This window comes from Capsicum annuum, chromosome 12, assembly GCF_002878395.1.
Source record: "Capsicum annuum cultivar UCD-10X-F1 chromosome 12, UCD10Xv1.1, whole genome shotgun sequence".
Lineage (NCBI taxonomy): Eukaryota > Viridiplantae > Streptophyta > Magnoliopsida > Solanales > Solanaceae > Capsicum > Capsicum annuum.
Window position 1 is genome coordinate 232438803 of NC_061122.1, and position 21197 is coordinate 232459999.

Consider the following 21197-nt stretch of genomic DNA (forward strand, 5'->3'; position numbering starts at 1 on the left):
ACAACAATAACATATGATAATAATTTAATTTGGACCTAGATCATGATACGGTAATAATTTAAAAATTGTTATTGATTTGTTCTGTCTATAAATACACACAAGTGCACAACAACAACATCCACAACAAAGACAAAAAAGAGAAGATAATAGAATATATCTAGAATTAAGATGGCTTTGAAGGTTCCAACTATTGATTTTAGAAAGTCATCATAGTGGAAAAAAGGAAGTGAAAAATGGGATGTAGTGAGAGATGAAGTTTACAAATCTTTACAAGTATATGGTTGTTTTGAGGCTTTACTTGATGAAGATATTCCAAAAGAAAAACTACATGATAATTAAGTTGAAAAAACTTTTCAACTCTAATTTGGAAGAAAAATTTGGAAACATACAAGATGTTTAGGAGGTTGCGTGAAGGCTAATCCTCATATGCCACTTCTAGAGAGATTTGTGATTAAGAATGTCTTCACTCATGGTGTTGTTGAGAATTTTTCCAATCTTGTTTGGCCTGAGGTAATCAATAATCACAACAACAACAACAACAAAAAAAAAAACTGAAATTAGCTATAAATTTCGTCGTTAATCAGTTCCTAAATTTTTTGCTAATCGAATAATTTTGATGTTTAGCCATATATCCTATGAACGGGAAGGATAAGTTTCAAGTTAATATATTCTCTCTTCTCCTTTTCTCGTGGTGAAAAATCTAAGTTAATTCCTAAACTATACGAAAACATATTTGATTTATGGCTTTTTTATTCAATATCGGGCAATTTGTGCTGCTAACCATTTAATTTTAAATAAACATACAAAAATACTACTGTAATAATTAAGGATTATCTTATTTGTTCTTGCATAGTAGTTGTTTTTTATGCAGTTTTTGTAAAAGACATAAGTATAACCTTTAACTTCACAAATTAATATGATTATTAATAAAAGTAAGAATTAATTCTTGTTAATAAGATGTTAGTCATTTGTTTGCAATGCGTTAACTTGAATGTTATTGTTGTTAATACTTTATTTAGTAATACAAAGTTTGAGTTGTTTAGTTCAAATTTCTAAAATATATTTCGTCAAAATGAGATAGTTTTTTCTCTTTTTAATGATTATTATTTTTTAAATAGTTTTTACAATCTTCATTATTATTTCAAGTGAAGTTGAAATCATAGAGTTTACTATTAAAAATTTTGGGGACCTAAAGCGAAGACTTTAATTTACTAGCTTTATCCTTGAGTCACCCTTGTTCTTGACATCAGACCATCTTGGACGTTTGTTGATTCTATTCTTTCTAATGTGCTCTGAATTAATCAAAGCTTATAAACTCACAAATACTCATTATTATCAAAATTAATATATGAATTTAATTTGACAGTGATTTGGTACTTACTTACTTGAAGAAATTATCAGAATTTGAAGATATGATAAGAAGAATAATATTTGAGAAATTGGGTTTGGAAAATTACTTGAATGAGCATAAAAACTCAGGTGATTACTTACTTGGTCTTCTCAAATATAGACCACCTAAAGATGGGGAGAAAAATATTGGAATACCTCCTCATACTGACAAAATTATTTCAATAATTTTAAGCCAAGGTGATCAACATGTAAATGGGCTGCAAATTATGGACAAAAATGGGCAATGGTTTGATTTTCAATACTCATCACCTCATTCATACTTATTCATTATCGGTGACTGTCTGAAAGTAAGTTCTTTTAATTTACGCAGTTAGTATAAGTAATTTTTACATCATCATGTTATTATTTTTTTATATATCTTAGTTTCAAGATTTCAAATCTCATATTTTAAAAAAGTTTACATATATACTTAGGATGTAGTTGGTGTTTTGTACCTATATATATAGAGAGAGAGAGATTTGTAGATGGCTTGATAGTATAAAAATTACTTACATCGATTAGGTATAAAACTTAAACTCCTTTTTAATAGAGTTAATTGCTTAAACTTTGTCAGTTTCTAGTTTGCATATTTTGATTTTATTGTTTTTATTTTTGTGCAAAATTAAAGTTATTCTTCCGAAGCATAGGGTGTGTAGGGTGTGTTTGGTATAAAATTTTTTTTTCTTGGAATTGAAGTATTTTTTTTTCTTATTTTATTTTGTTTGGTAAGTAAACAAAAAATATAGATCCAAAAACATTTATACAAATTTTAATGGTCTTTTTTTTGGAGGGGGTGGGGGGTAAGGAGAACTAATTGTCTAATTAATAGATATAGATCTTATGTTTTGTGCGCTGACAATGCATGTTATTTTCACGTTGTTGGGTTAAGTTACATGCAATAACTTCTGATAACCTAAATGTTAATGCCAATAACCTACATATATAGTTCAATTTTTTTTGGGGGCAAAATTTAGAAATGAGATGCTTATCCTCTTAATTATGAGTTTTATATCAATAGTTTCATATTTACATTATATAGTAAGTTGTATTTTGTATTTTTACAAATTGTTACTATAAAAATACAAGGCAAAATGCTCTATTGGACCCCTATACTATGCCAGTTTTGTAAGTTAGACACTTCTACTTATATGTTTGTCATCTGGATGCTTGAACCCATCAAAAAACAACATTTCGCACCCTTTAACCGTTGACCTTGACTATGTGGCAAGGTCATGGTGACTAGGACAAAGAGAGTGTAACCACCCGCCTAGGGGTGCGAGTGAGGGTCAATTTTTAGCCAATTTTACATTAAAATAATTTTAAAAAATAAAATAATATTAAAATTAATTTTTTTTTTAAAAGGGTCCTTTTTTTTCCCTCCATCTATTAAAATTTAAAAATAATTTTGAAAAATTTAAAATATTTTTAAACAATTAAAAATAATTTAAAAATATTTTAAATTTTTTTTAAAAAATTAAAAATATTTTTAAAATTTTAAAAAAAATTTAAAAAGGATCCTTTTTTTTCCTCCATCTTTTTAAATATAAAATATTTTTAAAATAATTAAAAAATAATTTAAAAATATTTTTAAAAATTAAAAACTCATTTTAAAAATAAAAATAAAATTCCCTCCCTACCCCACGCCACCCCAGCCCGTGCCCACCCCACCCCCCCAGCCCGTCCTTTTTTCCTCCATCCTTTATAATTTTAAAATATTTTTAAAAATTTAAAAATATTTTTAAAAATTTAAAAATAATAAATTTAAAATTTTTTTCCCACGCCACTCCCCTCTCCAGCCCCTCCCTACCCCACCCCACCCATCCTCCCCCCGCCCACACCCCTCAAGCCCTTCTTTTTTTACTCCATCCTTTTCAATTTAAAATTATTTTTAAAAATTTAAAAATAATAAATTTAAAAAAAATTTCCCACCCCACCCCCTCTCCAGCCCCTCCCTTCCCCACCCAGCCTCCCCCATCCCAGGCCATCCCCACCCCACCCAGCCCCACCCACCCCTCTCCCCCATCCCTCCCCCCCGGGCCAGCCCGCCCGCACCCCACCCAGACCCACGTACCCCCTCCCCCTTCCCCAGCCTCCACCCCACCCAGCCCGTCCCCATCCCACCCAACCCCACGTAACCCCTTCCTCAGCCCCCCACCTTACCCAACCCCCTTCCTCCAGCCCCCCACCTCACCCAGCCCCTCCCCCATCCCCCCACCCCACCTAGCTCCATGCAACCCCCTCCCCCAGCCCCCAGCCCCCCACCCCACTCCACCTAGCCCCACGCAACCCCCTCCCCCAGCCCCCAGTCCCCTACCCCACCCCAGCCCCACCCAACCCCTCCCCCCACAATTAATTTAAATTAAATATTTTAAATATGTAAATCATATTTAAATTAATTAATTATTTAAGTAAAATTTATTTAAATTAGGTAAGAATTTTAAATTTAATAAATAAATTAATTAAATATTAAAATTAATTTAATTAATTTAAATAAATTAATTAGTTAAGAATTTTAATTGATTATTTTTTTACTAATTTAAATTTAAAATTTAAAATTAATTAATTAAATTAATTTTAATATTTAATTAGTTTTAATGTAATATTTTTTTTATTTTTTATTTTAAAAATGATTATTCAAATTTTAAAAGCATGACTATTCAAATTTTTGTGTAATTTATAATTTTTTCTTTTTTAATTAAATTAATTTTAATATTTAATTTGTTAAGTAGCATTTTAAAAATGACTTGGAATTTAATGTAATACTTTTTTTTAAATGACGTGGCAGAGGACATGACACACGTGACTGATGACATGGCACACATGGCAGCTGATGTGACAGCTGACATGGGAGATGTCACACCCCTTTTATGTACTCAAAAAAAGGTTATTGTTTAAAGTTCGAAAGGATTTTATTATTTAGGTGACAAAAATGAAAAAAATTATTTGTTTCGAAGAAGAATTGTTTTTACATTTTTTTGAAATCAGAGTCGCCACTTGGCATAGTCTGGTGTGCCAAGTCACCATTAGAAAATCCTTTTCAAAACCATTTGACTCTTTAAACTGGTTTGCGAACAGAGATTCCGGCTAAGGAATTCTGTTGACCGAGGGGAAGGTGTTAGGCACCTCTCGATCCCGTGGTTCAACCACGGTCACTTGGTAGAGTGTATCGACTATTTTTTGGGCACTAAGAAATGTATAAACCACACAAAAAGCACGCAAAATAATCAAACAAAACAAAACAATCCAAAATGTAAAGTCCAGTCCAATTATACAGTCAAAAAAATAGAAAAATACGAAAATATAAATCCTATTCTAAACTAAATCTAGACTAAGCTCCAATGTCTTACCCGATGCCGTGGGCCTTCGTCACGATCATTTTTCGCCAAACATGATACGTCGGGGAATTCCCCGGTGAATAAATACAAGTGATCTTGGGGCATTCCCCGGCTAAATGAATACATTTGAATTAAATAAGCTAAAAAAAAGTTCAAAACACACATTCAAATATTCAAAGCATTCGATCAACACATCACACCTAAATTTTGCCTACTCGAACCTATATTGCCTACCCATTTCAGCACATTGCAAATCTATCACATTCATGCTTATTCCGAATTAAACAAAAGACAACAAAACGAAAATTAATCTACATTCACCTTTTATCAATTTCTCGATTCCACCCCCGCTAGCTTCATTTTTACCAATTACATCAAAGTTACTCCAATTCGTTTCATATATCATCGAAAAACACACCGTGAGCAAAAAAATCATGACATCATAACGTCAACAAAACTCACCAACTACGATCACATCACACATAATCACAACAATTAAACACATTTGAGACAATAACAAGAATATAGATTTGAGGGATGGACCTTAAACCGCTCTTTGACCAATATTATTCGACGAGATAAAGAAAACCCGCCTCCGACAACCTTGACTTAAGCTCCAACGACAAATCTCAATTTTATTCCGAACAATTAGCGATGAATTCGGAGCTCACGAACCAAGACCTCGATTCAACGAACTCAACATGGACCCGACAACTCAATCAAATCCAAAGAAACAAACATATCCAAAAGACCAACACTTCAAACTGGAATATTCGAGCTGTTTTGACCTCAGGTTCCGCTACTTACTGGAGCTCCGGTGAACTTCACCGGAGAACTCGACGGTGATGGGGATGGGGATGGAGAAGGACGGGTCAGCTGAGACTTTGGATAGAATTGGGAGTTTTTGATCGTCAATGGAGAGATGAGGGTGAAGAATGGGTTTTTTCGGTGGTCTGGCGGTGGGTTCGGATGACGTTCTCCGGCGAAATCTCGCCGAAAAAATCAAACAGTGCCGCTCAGTTCGATCTCTTTCTCGATCCTGCTCCTTCTCCTTCGATTTTTCATTTTTCTTTTGCTATTTTTTTCCTCCCTCCCTCTCTCGACCGAATATGTGTGTATTAGTGTGTGCATGATGGTGCGTGAGAAAGAAAAAAATGGAGGTCACTGTTTTTTTTTTTGTGTCTGAAATTTTTGGAGAAGAAGATGATTTTTGGTCTGTTTTTTTTGCTTTCTTTAATCTGTATCCCTGGAAAATCTGTGAATATGGTCCCTTTGTGTGTGTATATAGGCTGTGAGGTGAGGGTGGGGTAGTGAGGTAGGGTAGGTGCGGTCACGTGGGGTAGGGGGTAGGGTGTGATGAGTATTATTTTGATTGGGTAGGTTGTTAGGATAAGATGTAGGGGTTAGGATAGGATAGAATTTGTTAGGGAGTTTGTTATTTTTTGTATTTTATGAGGGTATAATAACATGGGTGAGGGTACACGGTAGGATAAAATAAAAATGGGTAAAAGTGAATAAAAATTGAACTTTAAGAGGACGAAATCACGTGTCTACATCATGCCCCCTTTGGATGTAAACACATGGTGTTTTCATACAAAGCAGTAGACAACGAGGCGAAATTTCGTCCTAACCTTTATTTAAAAGCATGGAGCAAGAGGAAGGAGGAAAACTAGGTCTTGACTTAGGACATCCTACCCATCCAAGTTATGAGGGGATCAAGTGACAAGTATCTCCAAGGATTGGAAAGAGATGGACTATACCGAGTTGGAGAGTCGAGTGAGGTTCCATCGAGGTTCCGGTCCGCGGCTCTGGTATTACATCAAAAAAATGAAAATTACAATTTAAAACATAAATAAAATTACAATAATCCTATCTATACAACTTCTGTTGGCTCTCGACTCGACTTTCATCACCCTATTCTTCAGGCGGGCTCCTGACTTGCAATTTCTTTCAACTTGTTGCTTGGCTTTCAATTGCTTAGCTTTGTTGCTTGACTTTTCGTTTCTTCACCCTATTCTTCAGGCGGGCTCCTGAAACCCAAAATTAAAACTAGAACGAAAATTATCCCAAACAAGAATTATAATAAAGTAGCATTTCATTTTTTAAAGCGTTGTCCTATTTTTCAGGAGGGTCCTGAACAGAAAGTAAAGTCCCATTTTTCAGGAGGGTCCTGAATTGAAAGTAAATTCTCGTTTTTCAGGAGGGTCTTGAATATAAAGTAAAATCCCATTTTTCAGGAGGGTCCTGAACAGCAAGTAAAATCCCATTTTTCAGGAGGGAACTGAACAAAAGTAAAATCCCATTTTTCAGGAGGGTCCTGAACATAAAGTAAAATCCCATTTTCAGGAGGGTCCTGAACAGCAAGTAAAATCCCATTTTTCAGGATGGTCCTGAACAGAAAGTAAAATCCCATTTTTCAAGAGGGTCTTGAACATAAAGTAAAATCTCATTTTTTAGGAGGGTCCTGAACAACAAGTAAAATCCCATTTTTCAGGAGGGTCCTGAACAAAAGTAAAATCCCATTTCTCAAGAGGGTCCTGAACAGAAAGTAAAATTCCATTTTCCAGGAGGGTCCTGAACATAAAGTAAAATTCCATTTCCAGGAGGGTCCTGAACATAAAGTAAAATCCCATTTTTCAGGAGGGTCCTGAACATAAAGTAGAATATCACGGATGTACATTTCCAATGGTTGCTGAATTAAGTGAAGCGAATTTTCTCCTATTTCAACAAATAAAATTTGTCAGTTAAAAACTTAGTGGTGGCTTGCAACTCTTGGCTTCTCAGGTATCTGCCCTAGCACTCGTTCCTTTCATCTTTGTACCAAATCGCTAACACTTGCCCTGTCTTGCTGCATCATTGACCCAGATCCAGACTGAGGGAAATGAGTTCTGACTCGAACAATGGGTTTCCATTTTACCATGCCTCTGAGGTGCACCCTTTTCCCAAATCTGAATGCTTCCACGAATCCAACAGCCTGTCGGTTGATAGACTTCCTTTGTTTCATGTTGAATTACGATCATATTTCTTTCCTGTGCTGTTCCTTAGCTTTTCCTCATATAATTGAAAAGACTGGTAGTAAATTTTGAAATACCTTCTTGCTTGTTTTGACACAGACTTGACTTAAAATGTAAAGAAATAATAGTGACTTTTATTTTGATAAATGACATAAAAAGACAAAAAGCATGAATATGTAAATGACAGAAAAGGGCAATGTCCCATATTCAAAAAGAAAACTTATCTGAATACGACAACCAACTCCAATGAGTATGACATGTATTTTTGGATTGAGCTGCCTGATCTTTCTATCCAAACTTCCCATTTGTTATTGAGTTCGTGCATTTGCAGCTGAGCCACTTCTTCAAATCCATTGGACTCATACATCACATTCGATTGACAACATCTTGAATGACTTTCACCAACAAATCTCTTTCTTTTCACTTTTCACTTTTCTCTTGAACTCTCCATCGCCTTACGGTGCCCGTGAGGGTTTTCACTAATAAGACTCTCTCATTTTCATTTCTCTCAACTCACCATCGCCTTATGATGCCCACGGGGGTTTTCACAAATAAGACTCTCTCATTTTTGTATTTCTTTCCTGATTTCTTATGCCGAGGGAGACAAACGGTACCTTACAATGTATTATCATATCCATTGCATGTTTAGCCTTAACATTATCAAAAATTGATCTGAAGGACTTTCTTTGGTTGTAACTTGGCTTTTGGTTAAGGTTAGAAAAGATGGTCAGGGGCTCAAACGATACTTGAAGTGGGGGTGGGACTTACAACTTTTGGAATCGACTCAAACAACACATTAACTCATGCCCCAGCTTTGTTGACTGGGTAAATCTTAGATCTTTATTTGGTTGGATCGAGCCCGAAATAGGGCAGCCTACGTATCTCACTCCCGAGAGAGGAGAATCAGGTTGCACGTAGTTCCATCAGCTTGTTCTTTGTTTTGATTTGATTTTTTTTTCTTTTTCAGAACTCTTTCTTTTATTCTTATTTCCTCAACATTTATATTTGACTCCATTTTGATTTCAAAAGAGGGATATGAAAGAAAAATAAAACGAAGCTCAAACGGGTAAACAAAGGATGACACAATGTTTGGATAGAAGAATAAAATGCCTTCATCATATCAATTTTCAAAAATGCAAGTACTAAACATGCAATAAACTTAACAAAGGATCATATATCATACATAGTATCTTTTGACCGCATCAACATTGATAGCCATTTCTGCCATTTTGCCTTCAATATCTGTCAAATATAAGGCTCCATTGGGCAACACTTTCTTCTCAAAGAAGGGACCTTGTCAGTTGGAGCATTGAAGACAGAGTGGCTAAAGCATCAGCAATTTCATTATGAATCCTTGGAATATGCCTAAATTTTACCAGCACAAATCGTTGACATAGCTCCTACAAGCATTGTCGATACGGGATGAGCTTTAAATCTCGCATCTCCCAATCGCCTTGAATTTGATGGACGAGCAAATCCAAATCTCCCAACACCAATAATTCTTGGACTCCCATATCAATAGCTAACCTCAAACCAAGAATACAGGCTTCATACTCTGCCATATTGTTAGTACAGTAGAATCGAAGTTGTGCTGTTACCGGGAAATGTCGTCCCGATCAGAGATAAGAACCGCACCTATTCCGACTCTTTTCATATTGACAGCTCCATCGAAGAATAACCTCCAACCTGGATCAGCATCTATAACGACTTCATCGACACACGACACTTCTTCGTCAAGAAAATATGTCTTTAATGACTCGTACTCTTCATCGATGGGATTCCCAGCAAGATGATCTTCCAAGTCTTGGGCTTTCATGGCGGTCCGAGTCACATATACAATATCGAACTCGGTAAGCAATAGTTGACACTTTGCCAATCGACCTGTCGGCATAGGCTTCTGAAAGATATACTTCAAAGGATCTATGCGGGAGATGAGATAAGTAGTATAGGATGAGAGATAGTGCTTCAACTTCTGTGCTACCCAAGTTAGGGCACAACACGTCCTTTCAAGAAGAGTATACCTGGCCTCATATGCGGTGAACTTCTTGCTAAGATAATAAATAGCCTGCTCCTTTTTGCCTGTGACATAATGTTGACCCAGGACACAACCGAAAGAATTGTCTATGACTGATAAATATAAGATCAAAGGCCTACCAGGATCCAGGGGTACCAGCACTGGCGGATTTGACAAATATCTTTTGATTCGATCGAACGCTTCTTTACATTCTTCAGTCCATTTTATCGCAGCACTCTTTTTCAACAACTTGAATATGGGCTCACAAGTGGTTGTGAGTTGAGCAATAAACCTGCTAATGTAGTTCAGTCTACCAAGCAAACTCATCACCTCCGTTCTATTCTTGGGTGGGGGAAAATCCTGAATGGCTTTGATTTTTGAGGGATCCAATTCAATTCCTCGACGGTTGACTACAAACCCCAACAGCTTTCCAGACGGAACTCCAAATACACATTTTGCCGGGTTGAGTTTGAGATTATACCTGCGAAGCCATTCAAAGAACTTTCTTAAATCTTTAACATGGTCGGCCTGACTTTTTGACTTAATAATCACATCATCCAAGTAGACCTCAATATCCTTATGCATCATATCATGAAACATAGTGGTCATGGCTCTCATGTATATTGCTCCAGCATTCTTCAAACCGAACGGCATCACTCGATAACAATAAGTCCCCCATGGTGTGATAAAATACGTCTTCTCTGCGTCGTCATCATCTATAATGATCTGGTGATATCCGGCATAGTAATCCACAAAAGAGGCAACCTCGTGTTTAGCACAGTTGTATAGCAAAATATGGATATTGGGCAGTGAAAAATCATCTTTCGGACTTGCTCTATTCAAATCACGATAATCAATACACACTCAAATTTTGCCATCTTTCTTTGGTACGGGAACAACATTGGCTAACCACATGGGATAACGAGCTACTCGAATTACTTTGGCTTCAAGTTGTTTCATGATTTCCTCTTTACTTTTAATACTTACATCTGTTTTAAACTTCCTCAACTTCTGTTTGACAGGAGGGAATTCAGGATCAGTTGGCAATTTGTGAGCCACTAATTCAGTGCTTAAACCAGGCATATCATCATAAGACCATGCAAAAACATCCTTATAATCAATTAATGCTTGAATCATTCCATCTTTTAGTTGTGGCAAAACATGTACACTGATTTTAGTTTCCCTAACATCTTCTTGATCCCCTAGATTTATTGGCTCAGTCTCATTCAAATTAGGATTCGGTTTGTCTTCAAACTGTTCCAACTCTTTGCTTATTTCTACTAGTATTTTTTCTTCATCATATTCCCCATCCTGCTTCATTACATCTTGATTAGTTTGGATTTTAAGATCAGGCTGAAAATTTCGCATGCATGTCATATCATTAGAATCGGCATAAAGAGAACTGTGTAAAAAAAGAATAACAAAATATATTAGACACGAAACAAAAGGGACATTGCATTTTATTAAATAAAAAGATAGAAGGGTTTAAACATAGATGCCAACATAACATAAACAAACTAAAATCCGAATTACAACCCTGAAATAACTCGGATAAACAGATAGAAAAATAAAATAAACTACCAAAACTCCCTCCTGACGGGGAGAGGAGTGACTTCTCAATTATTGAGCCGGACAGCTGGACCTATGAATTGCACGTCTGCCATACTGGTACCTTCTCCTTCTTCGACCATATCAATTTCAATAAAAAGGTTCTGGAAGTCATCAACCAATTCAACTTCAAATTCCACATGCTTCGTGACACCGCTCTTAACAAATGATTCACTGAGTAGTGGCATTGGGCGAGCGAGTGACCATGTTTCCTTTTTCCTTTCCTTGGCTTTCTTCAGATCTTCATCTGTAGGCTCAAATCCCAGACCAAACGTGCCCACATTCTCACTTGGACATATGGGATGAACTATACCGTGCAGAGACGCTTCCAAACCCTTTCCTGGCTCAAATCCGTATTTCCAAAGTTCACTCACCATCATGATAGAAGCGAAAGACAATTGCGGTCTCGGTATAACCTGCCACTCAAGGATACGATTCACTGGCACTGTATCAAAAATTTGATAGACAAATGTCTCCTCTACGTTATTTTCTTCAATAAAAGACAAAGGAGAATCTTCGCCGACGGGCAAATCTCCTTCACCGTGATAACCACTTCTTGCCTGTTATGCTCAAACTTAATCATTTGGTGCAGTGTAGATGCACCGCCTTGGCCTTGTGGATCCACGGCTTTTCCAACAACAGATTGTAAGAGGAGTCTGCATTCAATACTTGAAACTCTATGGCGAACTCAACAGGCCCTATGGTCAACATTAGTTCTATTTCGCCAATGGAATTTGATTTTGCACCATCGAAAGCCCTAACACATACATTATTGGGCCTGATCCTGTTAGCACCAATATTCAACTTTTGCAAAGTAGAAATAGGGCAAATATTTGCACCTGAACCTCCATGAATCATAACATGAGTGACGTAGAAATCTACACACTTCACTGTAATGTAAAGACCCCGGTTATGCCCTGTACCTTCAACAGGCAATTCATCGTCAGAAAAGCTGATCCGATTGACCTCAAAGATTTTTCCAACCATTTTATCAAGTTGGTTGATTGTAATCTCCCTAGGAACATATGCTTCATTTAATACCTTCAGTAAAACATCACGATGCTCCTTGGTGTGCAACAGCAAAGATAAAAGGGAAATTTGAGCAGGGGTTTTCTTCAACTGGTCTAATATTGAATACTCTGGCAATTTCATCTTTTTTAAAAATTCTTTGGCTTCTTCGGTGATAGGCTTTTTGATAGATGACGGTCCACTCACCGTTGGCTTGGACTTTCGTAAGCTTTCAGGCACGAAGCATCTTCCTGACCTAGTCAAACCCCCTACCTCATCTACATCTTCCACTACTTATTTCCCGTGATAGGTCATCACAGTCCGCCCATAATTCCAGGGAACCCTTTTCGTATCAATTATCGGAGGTTGGGTCACCGGTTTGAGGACAATAGGTGCTGCCAGTGCTCCCACCACTGTCAAATTAGGTTTATCTTGACTTAAATCAACGTACCTTTTGGTGCCTTGTACTGTGACCAGGGGTTTCTTTGTGCTTTCTTGGGCTTTATCTTCTCTCATTCTTTCCCGGTTCAATGACATTGCTTTCAAAGACTCTGCTACGTTTACCGATTTCTCCTCAATGGTCTGTATCTTGACAATCCCCTCGAAGACTCTTTCCCATCATATATCAATTCTAACATATTGGCTTCAGCATGGGTTGGCAGTGGATTCTGGTTAATGTTTGGACCCTTCGGGGCCTGGACCAGCATCTGATTTGTGTCAATTAAATCTTGGACAGCTCTCTTTAAATTCCAGCATTTCTCGATATCATGGCCTGGCATATCAGAATAGTACACACACCTTAAAGAATAATCGAGATTCCTCGGCGGTGGATTTGAAAGCCTTTCTTAAATTGGGCTTAAAACCTTCAACTTTCTCAACCTATCAAACAAGCTAGCATATGACTCCCCAAGGGGTGTGAATTTATTTTTGATCGCCTTCTCTTTCTTATACTCGGGCCTAGGCTGAAAATTGGGTCTGGAGGGGTTTTGGTAATTTGGTAGAGCGAATGGGCGATTTTGTGGAGCTTGTGCACGCCACTGCGGGTAAGAAGGGGTTTGGGCATATGGCTGTGAGCTATATACTGGGTACGGGGGTGGTGGAGTGGAATATAAAGGATTTTGTGGAGGGTAGTAATGGTGGGGAGGAATATATGGAGCTTGGGTGTAGACTTGGGCTTGGGATTGGGGATAGGGGCGAGGTGGTCTTTTGGGATAGGAATGGGTTCCAGCTATGATAGTCTCCATATCCTCTTTCTTCTTTTTACCTCCAAATACGCCAGATACACCTTGAATCGCTTGTGTGGTGGCTGTTAATGCGGCAAAACTCACTATTCGGCTGGTCTTAATTTCGTCCTCTATCATCTCCCCCATTTTGAAGACTTCCATAAAAGATTTTCCCATTGCCGGAAGTAAATGTTGAAATTAGGTCTCATCCTGTGCCTGAATGAAAACTTCTACCAACTTACTTTCTTTCATTGGAGGCTTTACCCTGGCGGCCTGTTCATGCCACCTTATCGCGTATTCCCTAAAACCTTCAGTGCTCTTTTTCTTCATGTTGACCAAGGATTTTTTGTTCGAAATTAGGTCGATGTTATACTGAAAATGTTGAACAAATATAGAAGCTAAGTCATCCCAGCTGTTCCATTTATCGATATCTCGATCGATAAACCATTCTGAGGCTAGATCAGAAAGACTCTCGCCAAAGAAGGTCATGAGCAGCTCTTCCTTTCCTCCTGCAGCCCTTAACTGGTTGCAATAACGTCTCAAGTGTGCCACGGGATCACCGTGTCCTGCATACCTCTCAAACTTAGGCATCTTAAAACCGAGGGGAAGGTTTATGTCTGGGAACATGCAAAGATCTTTATAGGAAATACTCCTATAATCTCCGATTCCTTGCAAATTCCTCATAGCCTGTTCTAAACTTTTTAATTTCTGGGCTATGATATCCTGTTCCTCTGCTGCGATAGGTTTCTCCATATCAAATGGAAATGCAGGCGGCTGAGTGTACCCATACGGTTAATTTATTTGCAAAGTAGGCTCCGGGGCATAATACTGACTATCTGAAACCTTCAGTACTGGCTCACTGGCAGACCTAGAAAGCCTCATTGTGGGACGCACAGCATATATGGGAGTTTCATGTGGTGGCGAAGCCACGAATACCGGTGTGATCGGTGGCGCTGGTTGAGCAGCTGGTCTTGATTGGCGAGCTGCCAAGGGCACACCAGAAATGCCAGGATAATAATGTCACAGAGTGAATCCTGGCGCGTGCTCAGGTGACTCAGTAGGAGCAGAGAATTGCGCCTGAGAGAGCGATGGGCAGTTAGAGATATTCCCAAGACCTTTAGGAAGCAGAGGAGGAGGCATTCCGCTGGCCCATGCTCGGTATAAATCTATCAATTGTTGTCTGAGCCTTACTACCTCATCATTGTGTTCAGAACTTTCTTCCTTGTGATCCTGATCTGGGTCAATGAGCGAATTTTCAATCTCCCTGCTAGCCATCGCGAGCTTTGCTTTAGATCTAGTGAAGTATGGGTGACTAGCCAGAGTGATGCAAACCTACCACTATTATCTGAAAGAACATGCTAATCAAAGATGACATCCGTTAGGATTAGGGCACACAAAAAACATGGGAATCACATTGGTAAAATTGTCCTAAATTCATGTTCATTTCTACCAGCTTTTGAGGGTAGCGAGGTCATTTTAACATCATCCTGATTTTTGTCTACACCTTTTTTTTATCTACACTTATTATTATTATTATTATATTATTATATTTTTCGTATCCATCTCTGTTTCTTCTTTTCTTTCGTTATCTACCTTTATTTTATCATTCTTTATGGCTTTTGTTTTTCTTTAAAAGAGGAAAAATAATGAAAAACAACGAAACAAAATGATTAGATCGAACCCAAAAGTAGGTTGCCTACGTATCATGTTATACATGAATCAGATTTTCCGTAGTTTAGGTAGCACATGCATAAACACCACCCATTTTTTTTTTTTTTGCGAAAACGAAAATAAACAAACAAAGGAAAGACGTAACATCATAAAATTTTGAAGAAAGAGAACAACAAAACGTACAAAAGGTTTGGGACCACTTTAAAACTAAACAACAAATACGAAACAACATTCTAGATCCCCTAAGACGACATAGGTGAAATTACTAATAAAGACCCTAATACCAAAAACAACTTGACTTCGACTTAAAGCAGACACCACCCTACAATGACAGACACATAAAAGACTCAAACTGAATAAAGATAAGAAATGCTCTTTCAGACTGGTGCTCTGCGTGATGACCCTGGCTGAGATGGACCTGCCTCTGAAGTTCTCTTTCTCTCATTTAAACTTTGTAGCATATCTTGTAAGGACACCCTGATATTGGGGAAGAAACTTTGGGCTCGTATTCTTGCCTCATGAGGAGTGCACTTGGAAAGATTATTCTGACACCTTTCTACTGTCTTGAACAAATCTGCTAACTGAACTCTCAGTGTTTCCGCTTTGGACCCCGTACTTTCATCCTGATGGTCGTCTACTATGCATTTTTCCTATATTCTCCCTCTAAGCTGCGCTGGTAAGGGTTGACTAATACCCCGAGGGATAGATTGAAGCCAGACCTCATATCCCTTAGTGTGGCTCGGATTATCCAAACTTTCTTTGAGTGTGTCCACACCTAGCTTTGTTGCATGCTTCCAAAACTGCTCGTACTTGCTCTCACCTAAGGCTTGGTCCTTGAAGTACTCAACATCCTTCAGAAGATCCACTGCTAGTGGCACGTCCTGCAGCCTACCCAACTGGCGCATTAGCCTAGAAGGACTGTATGGTCTTGTGTAATTGAGCCCTAACATGACTAAAGGGAGCTGCGTCTGACAACCCAACAATACTATCTTTGGTCGAAGCCACAGATAAGTCCACAAAATGTTATCCCTGGTTCTCGACTAAAGAAATTCAATCCAAGCGTTGACTCCCACGGGTAACGAGAATTTATCCAAACGCAACCTGGAGTCCATGGCTTTCACTCGATTAGGAATACAATGATCTAACACGTCTGGTCTAACTAAAGAAGGCGCATGCAAATGCTCCATCACCCATAACTGCAATATCAGATTACTGCCCTAAAAAAATCTCCTTCCCCCCTTCACTTCGGTTAAAGCCTTATATATTTCTGTTAAGATCATGGGTTTGAGAGTGAACCTGCCCTTTTGATTAATGCCCTTGTCGTTTTGATCCTTATGAAATAGGGCCATCACCACAAATTGCAAACGGCTATTAATACGTCTTTCTTCTAGTGGAAACACTAAAGTACCTAACAAAGCGAGGGTGAAGACTTCAAGACGCTTTCTCTCCCACTTCTCCTTAGTCACATGAAATTCATCTCAAAAGCAATCAAAACCTTCCGAGGGCCCGAATCTAGTGAACAAAAAATCTAAGGAAATCCACGAATCACTTAAACAACCCAAACGGATACCCTTACTTTTTAAACCACAAGACTGCAAAAATCTCACGTCAGTATGATTTCGTGCTCGGATCATATCCTTCTCGATATAGGGCAAATGCAACAAACCGGATATTTCTGCCAAAGTAGGAGTCATTTCACATTCCCCAAACCTGAACACCAAACTACTTGGATCCCAAAAGGTCAACAAGGCCTCTATTAAATCTGGACGAGGGGTAAAATGCAGAAGTTCTGTAAGATCACCTAATTTTTTAATCAGTTTCTGCTGATCAACATAGTTAAACATTTCCCACCACTTGATTAACTTTTTGGGCACCTTGACAACCATCAGAACTCTAGACTTGGTGGACAAATCCATCCTGTAATAACACACAAGACGTTATCTCAAAAATTCGACAGGAGTAGAAGATTCCCAACCCTTGGGATTTTTGACGCAAACATACGTCGATGAGACAGACCACATTCATGACTCCAATTTGCCGAACAGAAGTACTGAGCGAAATCAGTTTACTTGGCAAACAACTCTAGATTACGGGGCAAGAGACCTAGGCTAATAATAAGACAAAGGCCAACACAAAGATTACCGGACCCACCGAGGGTTGCCTACGTATCCCAACCCGAGGGAAGAGAATCAGGTATGCGTAGTTCATCCAGATTGGACAATTAATGATTAACTAATAAATTGACCCTAACTTAAGAGACACTACCAAAAACAAACGAAAAAAAACTTTTGAATTTTCAGCTAAACACTTTAACTAAGACTGACACCACCAATTATGAAGAAAAAATCTTTTTGGTATTTTTATTTTTGACAAATAAGTAGAAAAGACAAACAAAACTCTTTTTTTTTGAATTTACGGTACTTTGAGAAGACAAATGCAAAACGTAAAAAAAATCTTTTTGAGTTTTTGGATCGTGAAGAACAAAAGCCATAAAGAACTCTAAAATAAACTACGACACTCCTTTTGATTCATTCTTTTCAACTCACCTTTTTCTTTTTTTTTTTAATCAGTCCGTCAAATGACCACGTTACCCTTAAAGATGCAACAGTTAGCACGTAGAGATGCTTTATAGGTGAGTCTCCTACAAAGGGCCATGTGGGTCTCCCTAGGTCTCAGTATGATGCATATAAGCATGACCTAAAGGTTGACCTACGTTGTGGTTCACTAACAAGGCTGTTCAGGGGAGTGTATGGTCGATAGTGGCTGCTTTGCTTTTCACCTACTCCATAACACCGACGGATCTCCCCCAGAATAAGGGTGACTCAACTAGAGGTCGTGTACAACACGTGTACTACGGACTTGTTGCAGAAAGAAGGTTGGGGGGTGGACACATGATGACAGATATAAAGCAGTAACACATAGGCTAAATACTATAAACAAAGAGCACGAACAACGCACAAAAGTGAAAACAATAACACAAACAAAATCACAAACAGTGCTTATACACTCGTAATGCCAAACAAAGCCGATACGACTCCAAAAGTAGCTCGAATTCTGAAAACTTATCGCCAGAGCTGTCACACCCCTTTTATGTACTCAAAAAAAGGGTTATTGTTTAAAGTTCGAAAGGGTTTTATTATTTAGGTGACAAAAATAAAAAAAATTATTTGTTTCGAAGAAGAATTGTTTTTACATTTTTTTGAAATCAGAGTCACCACTTGGCATAGTCTGGTGTGCCAAGTCACCATTAGAAAATCCTTTTCAAAACCATTTGACTCTTTAAACTGGTTTGCGAACAGAGATTCCGGCTAAGGAATTCTGTTGACCGAGGGGAAGGTGTTAGGCACCTCTCGATCCCATGGTTCAACCACGGTCGCTTGGTAGAGTGTATTGACTATTTTTTGGGTACTAAGAAATGTATAAACCACACAAAAAGCATGCAAAATAATCAAACAAAACAAAACAATCCAAAATGTAAAGTCCAGTCCAATTATACAGTCCAAAAAATAGAAAAAATACGAAAATATAAATCCTACTCTAAACTAAATCTAGACTAAGCTTCAATGTCTTACCCGATGCCGCGGGCCTTTATCACGATCATTTTCCGCCAAACATGATATGTCGGGGCATTCCCCGGTGAATAAATACAAGTGATCTCGGGGCATTCCCCGGCTAAATGAATACATTTGAATTAAATAAGCTAAAAAAACGTTCAAAACACACATTCAAATATTCAAAGCATTCGATCAACACATCACACCTAAATTTTGCCTACTCGAACCTATATTGCCTACCCATTTCAGCACATCGCAAATTTATCACATTCATGATTATTCCGAATTAAACAAAAGACAACAAAACAAAAATTAATCTACATTCACCTTTTATTAATTTCTCGATTCCACCCCTGCTAGCTTCATTTTTATCAATTACATCAAAGTTACTCCAATTCGTTTCATATATCATCAAAAAACACACCGTGAGCAAAAAAATCATGACATCATAACGTCAACAAAACTCACCAACTACGATCATATCACACATAATCACAACAATTAAACACATTTGAGACAATAACAAGAATATAGAGTTGAGGGATGGACCTTAAACCGCTCTTTGACCAATATTATTCGATGAGATAAAGAAAACCCGCCTCCGACAACCTCGACTTAAGCTCCAACGACAAATCTCAATTTTATTCTGAACAATTAGCATGAATTCGAAGCTCACGAACCAAGACCTCGATTCAACGAACTCAACATGGACCCGACAACTCGATCAAATCCAAAGAAACAAACATATCCAAAAGACCAACGATTCAAACTGGAATGTTCGAGCTGTTTTGACCTCAGGTTCTGCTACTTACTGGAGCTCCGGTGAACTTCACCGGAGAACTCGACGGTGACGGGGACGGGGATGGAGAAGGACGGGTCAGCTGAGACTTTGGATGGAATTGGGAGTTTTTGATCGTCAATGGAGAGATGAGGGTGGAGAATGGGTTTCTCTGGTGGTCTGGCGGTGGGTTCGGATGACGTTCTCTGGCGAAATCTCGCCGGAAAAATCAAACAGTGCCGCTCAGTTCGATCTCTCTCTCGATCCTGCTCCATTTCCTTCGATTTTTTATTTTTCTTTTGCTATTTTTTTCTCCCTCCCTCTCTCGACCGGATATGTGTGTATTAGTGTGTGAATGATGGTGCGTGAGAAAGAAAAAAATGGAGGTCACTGGTTTTTTTTTGTGTCTGAAATTTTTGGAGAAGATGATTTTTGGTCTATTTTTTTTTCCTTTCTTTAATCTGTATCCCTAGAAAATCCGTGAATATGGTCCCTTTGTGTGTGTATATAGGCTGTGAGGTGAGGGTGGGGTAGTGAGGTAGGGTAGGTGCGGTCACGTGGGGTAGGGGGTAGGGTGTGATGAGTATTATTTTGATTGGGTAGGTTGTTAGGATAAGATGTAGGGGTTAGGATAGGATAGAATTTGTTAGGGAGTTTGTTATTTTTTGTATTTTATGAGGGTATAATAACATGGGTGAGGGTACACGGTAGGATAAAATAAAAATGGGTAAAAATGAATAAAAATTGAACTTTAAGAGGACGAAATCACGTGTCTACAGGAGAGTGTGTTACACTCTCTAAAAAAGTGTTTAAAATGTTGTTTTTTCGTGGGTTCGGGGTCCAAATGATAAATATGTAAGTAGAAGTATCCAACTTATAAAACTGACATTGTACAGGGGTCCAATAGAGCATTTTGCCAAAATACAAATACATATAATTTTTACTGCCCTTATGATCAATATGTATTTTGTATTTTTGCAACTGTTGCTACAAAAATACAAATACATATGCTACAAAAATATAATTTGATAAAAGGATTGTTATTTTTTGTAATTTAATATTTAAGTATGCTACTTTATGTATTTTTTCCTTTTTTTCTTTATATAGTATTTATGTATAACTTCAATGAATATGTAATCACAGGCATTTACGAATGGCAGGCTGCGTGTTCCCTTTCATCAAGTGATAATGGGCAATGAAGAGAGATATGTTGTGAGTTTGTCCATATTTCCTAAAGAAGAACATATCATTAAAGTCCCAGAGGAACTTGTTGATGAAGATCATCCTTTGCTTTACAAGCCCTTTGATGGTTCCAAATATGTTTCATATTTTGTCTCAGAGGCGAACCGCAACATTGGTGTTACTCTTGAGAGCTACTGTGGTGTCTCAGCCAACACTCCGAACTTATGCTGATACTGATAGTTTATCGTGGCGTGGCGTCCTCTCCTAGTTATAATATAAGTCCCGCCCATCCATCTTGTAATAGTTCTAAGCTACTATTTATCTTGTGTATTTGAGAGTACTTATGATGTCTCAGTCAACGTTTCAAACTTGTTTTGATGCTGACAGTTTATTATAGGGCTCTGGATCTCCTTATTTGGCC

The 21197-nt window shown here is 37.9% G+C and overlaps 1 protein-coding gene across 1 annotated transcript; it reads left to right on the top strand.

The window, feature by feature from the left end:
- Positions 1 to 119: 119 nt before the first annotated feature.
- On the top strand, positions 120 to 21197 carry LOC107849779 (2-oxoglutarate-dependent dioxygenase AOP3-like). Its single transcript, XM_016694338.2, has 3 exons — positions 120 to 510; positions 1367 to 1697; positions 20738 to 21197. Exons 1-3 carry the CDS (start codon positions 458 to 460, stop codon positions 21005 to 21007), a joined length of 654 nt encoding a protein of 217 aa, XP_016549824.2. The 5' UTR covers positions 120 to 457; the 3' UTR covers positions 21008 to 21197.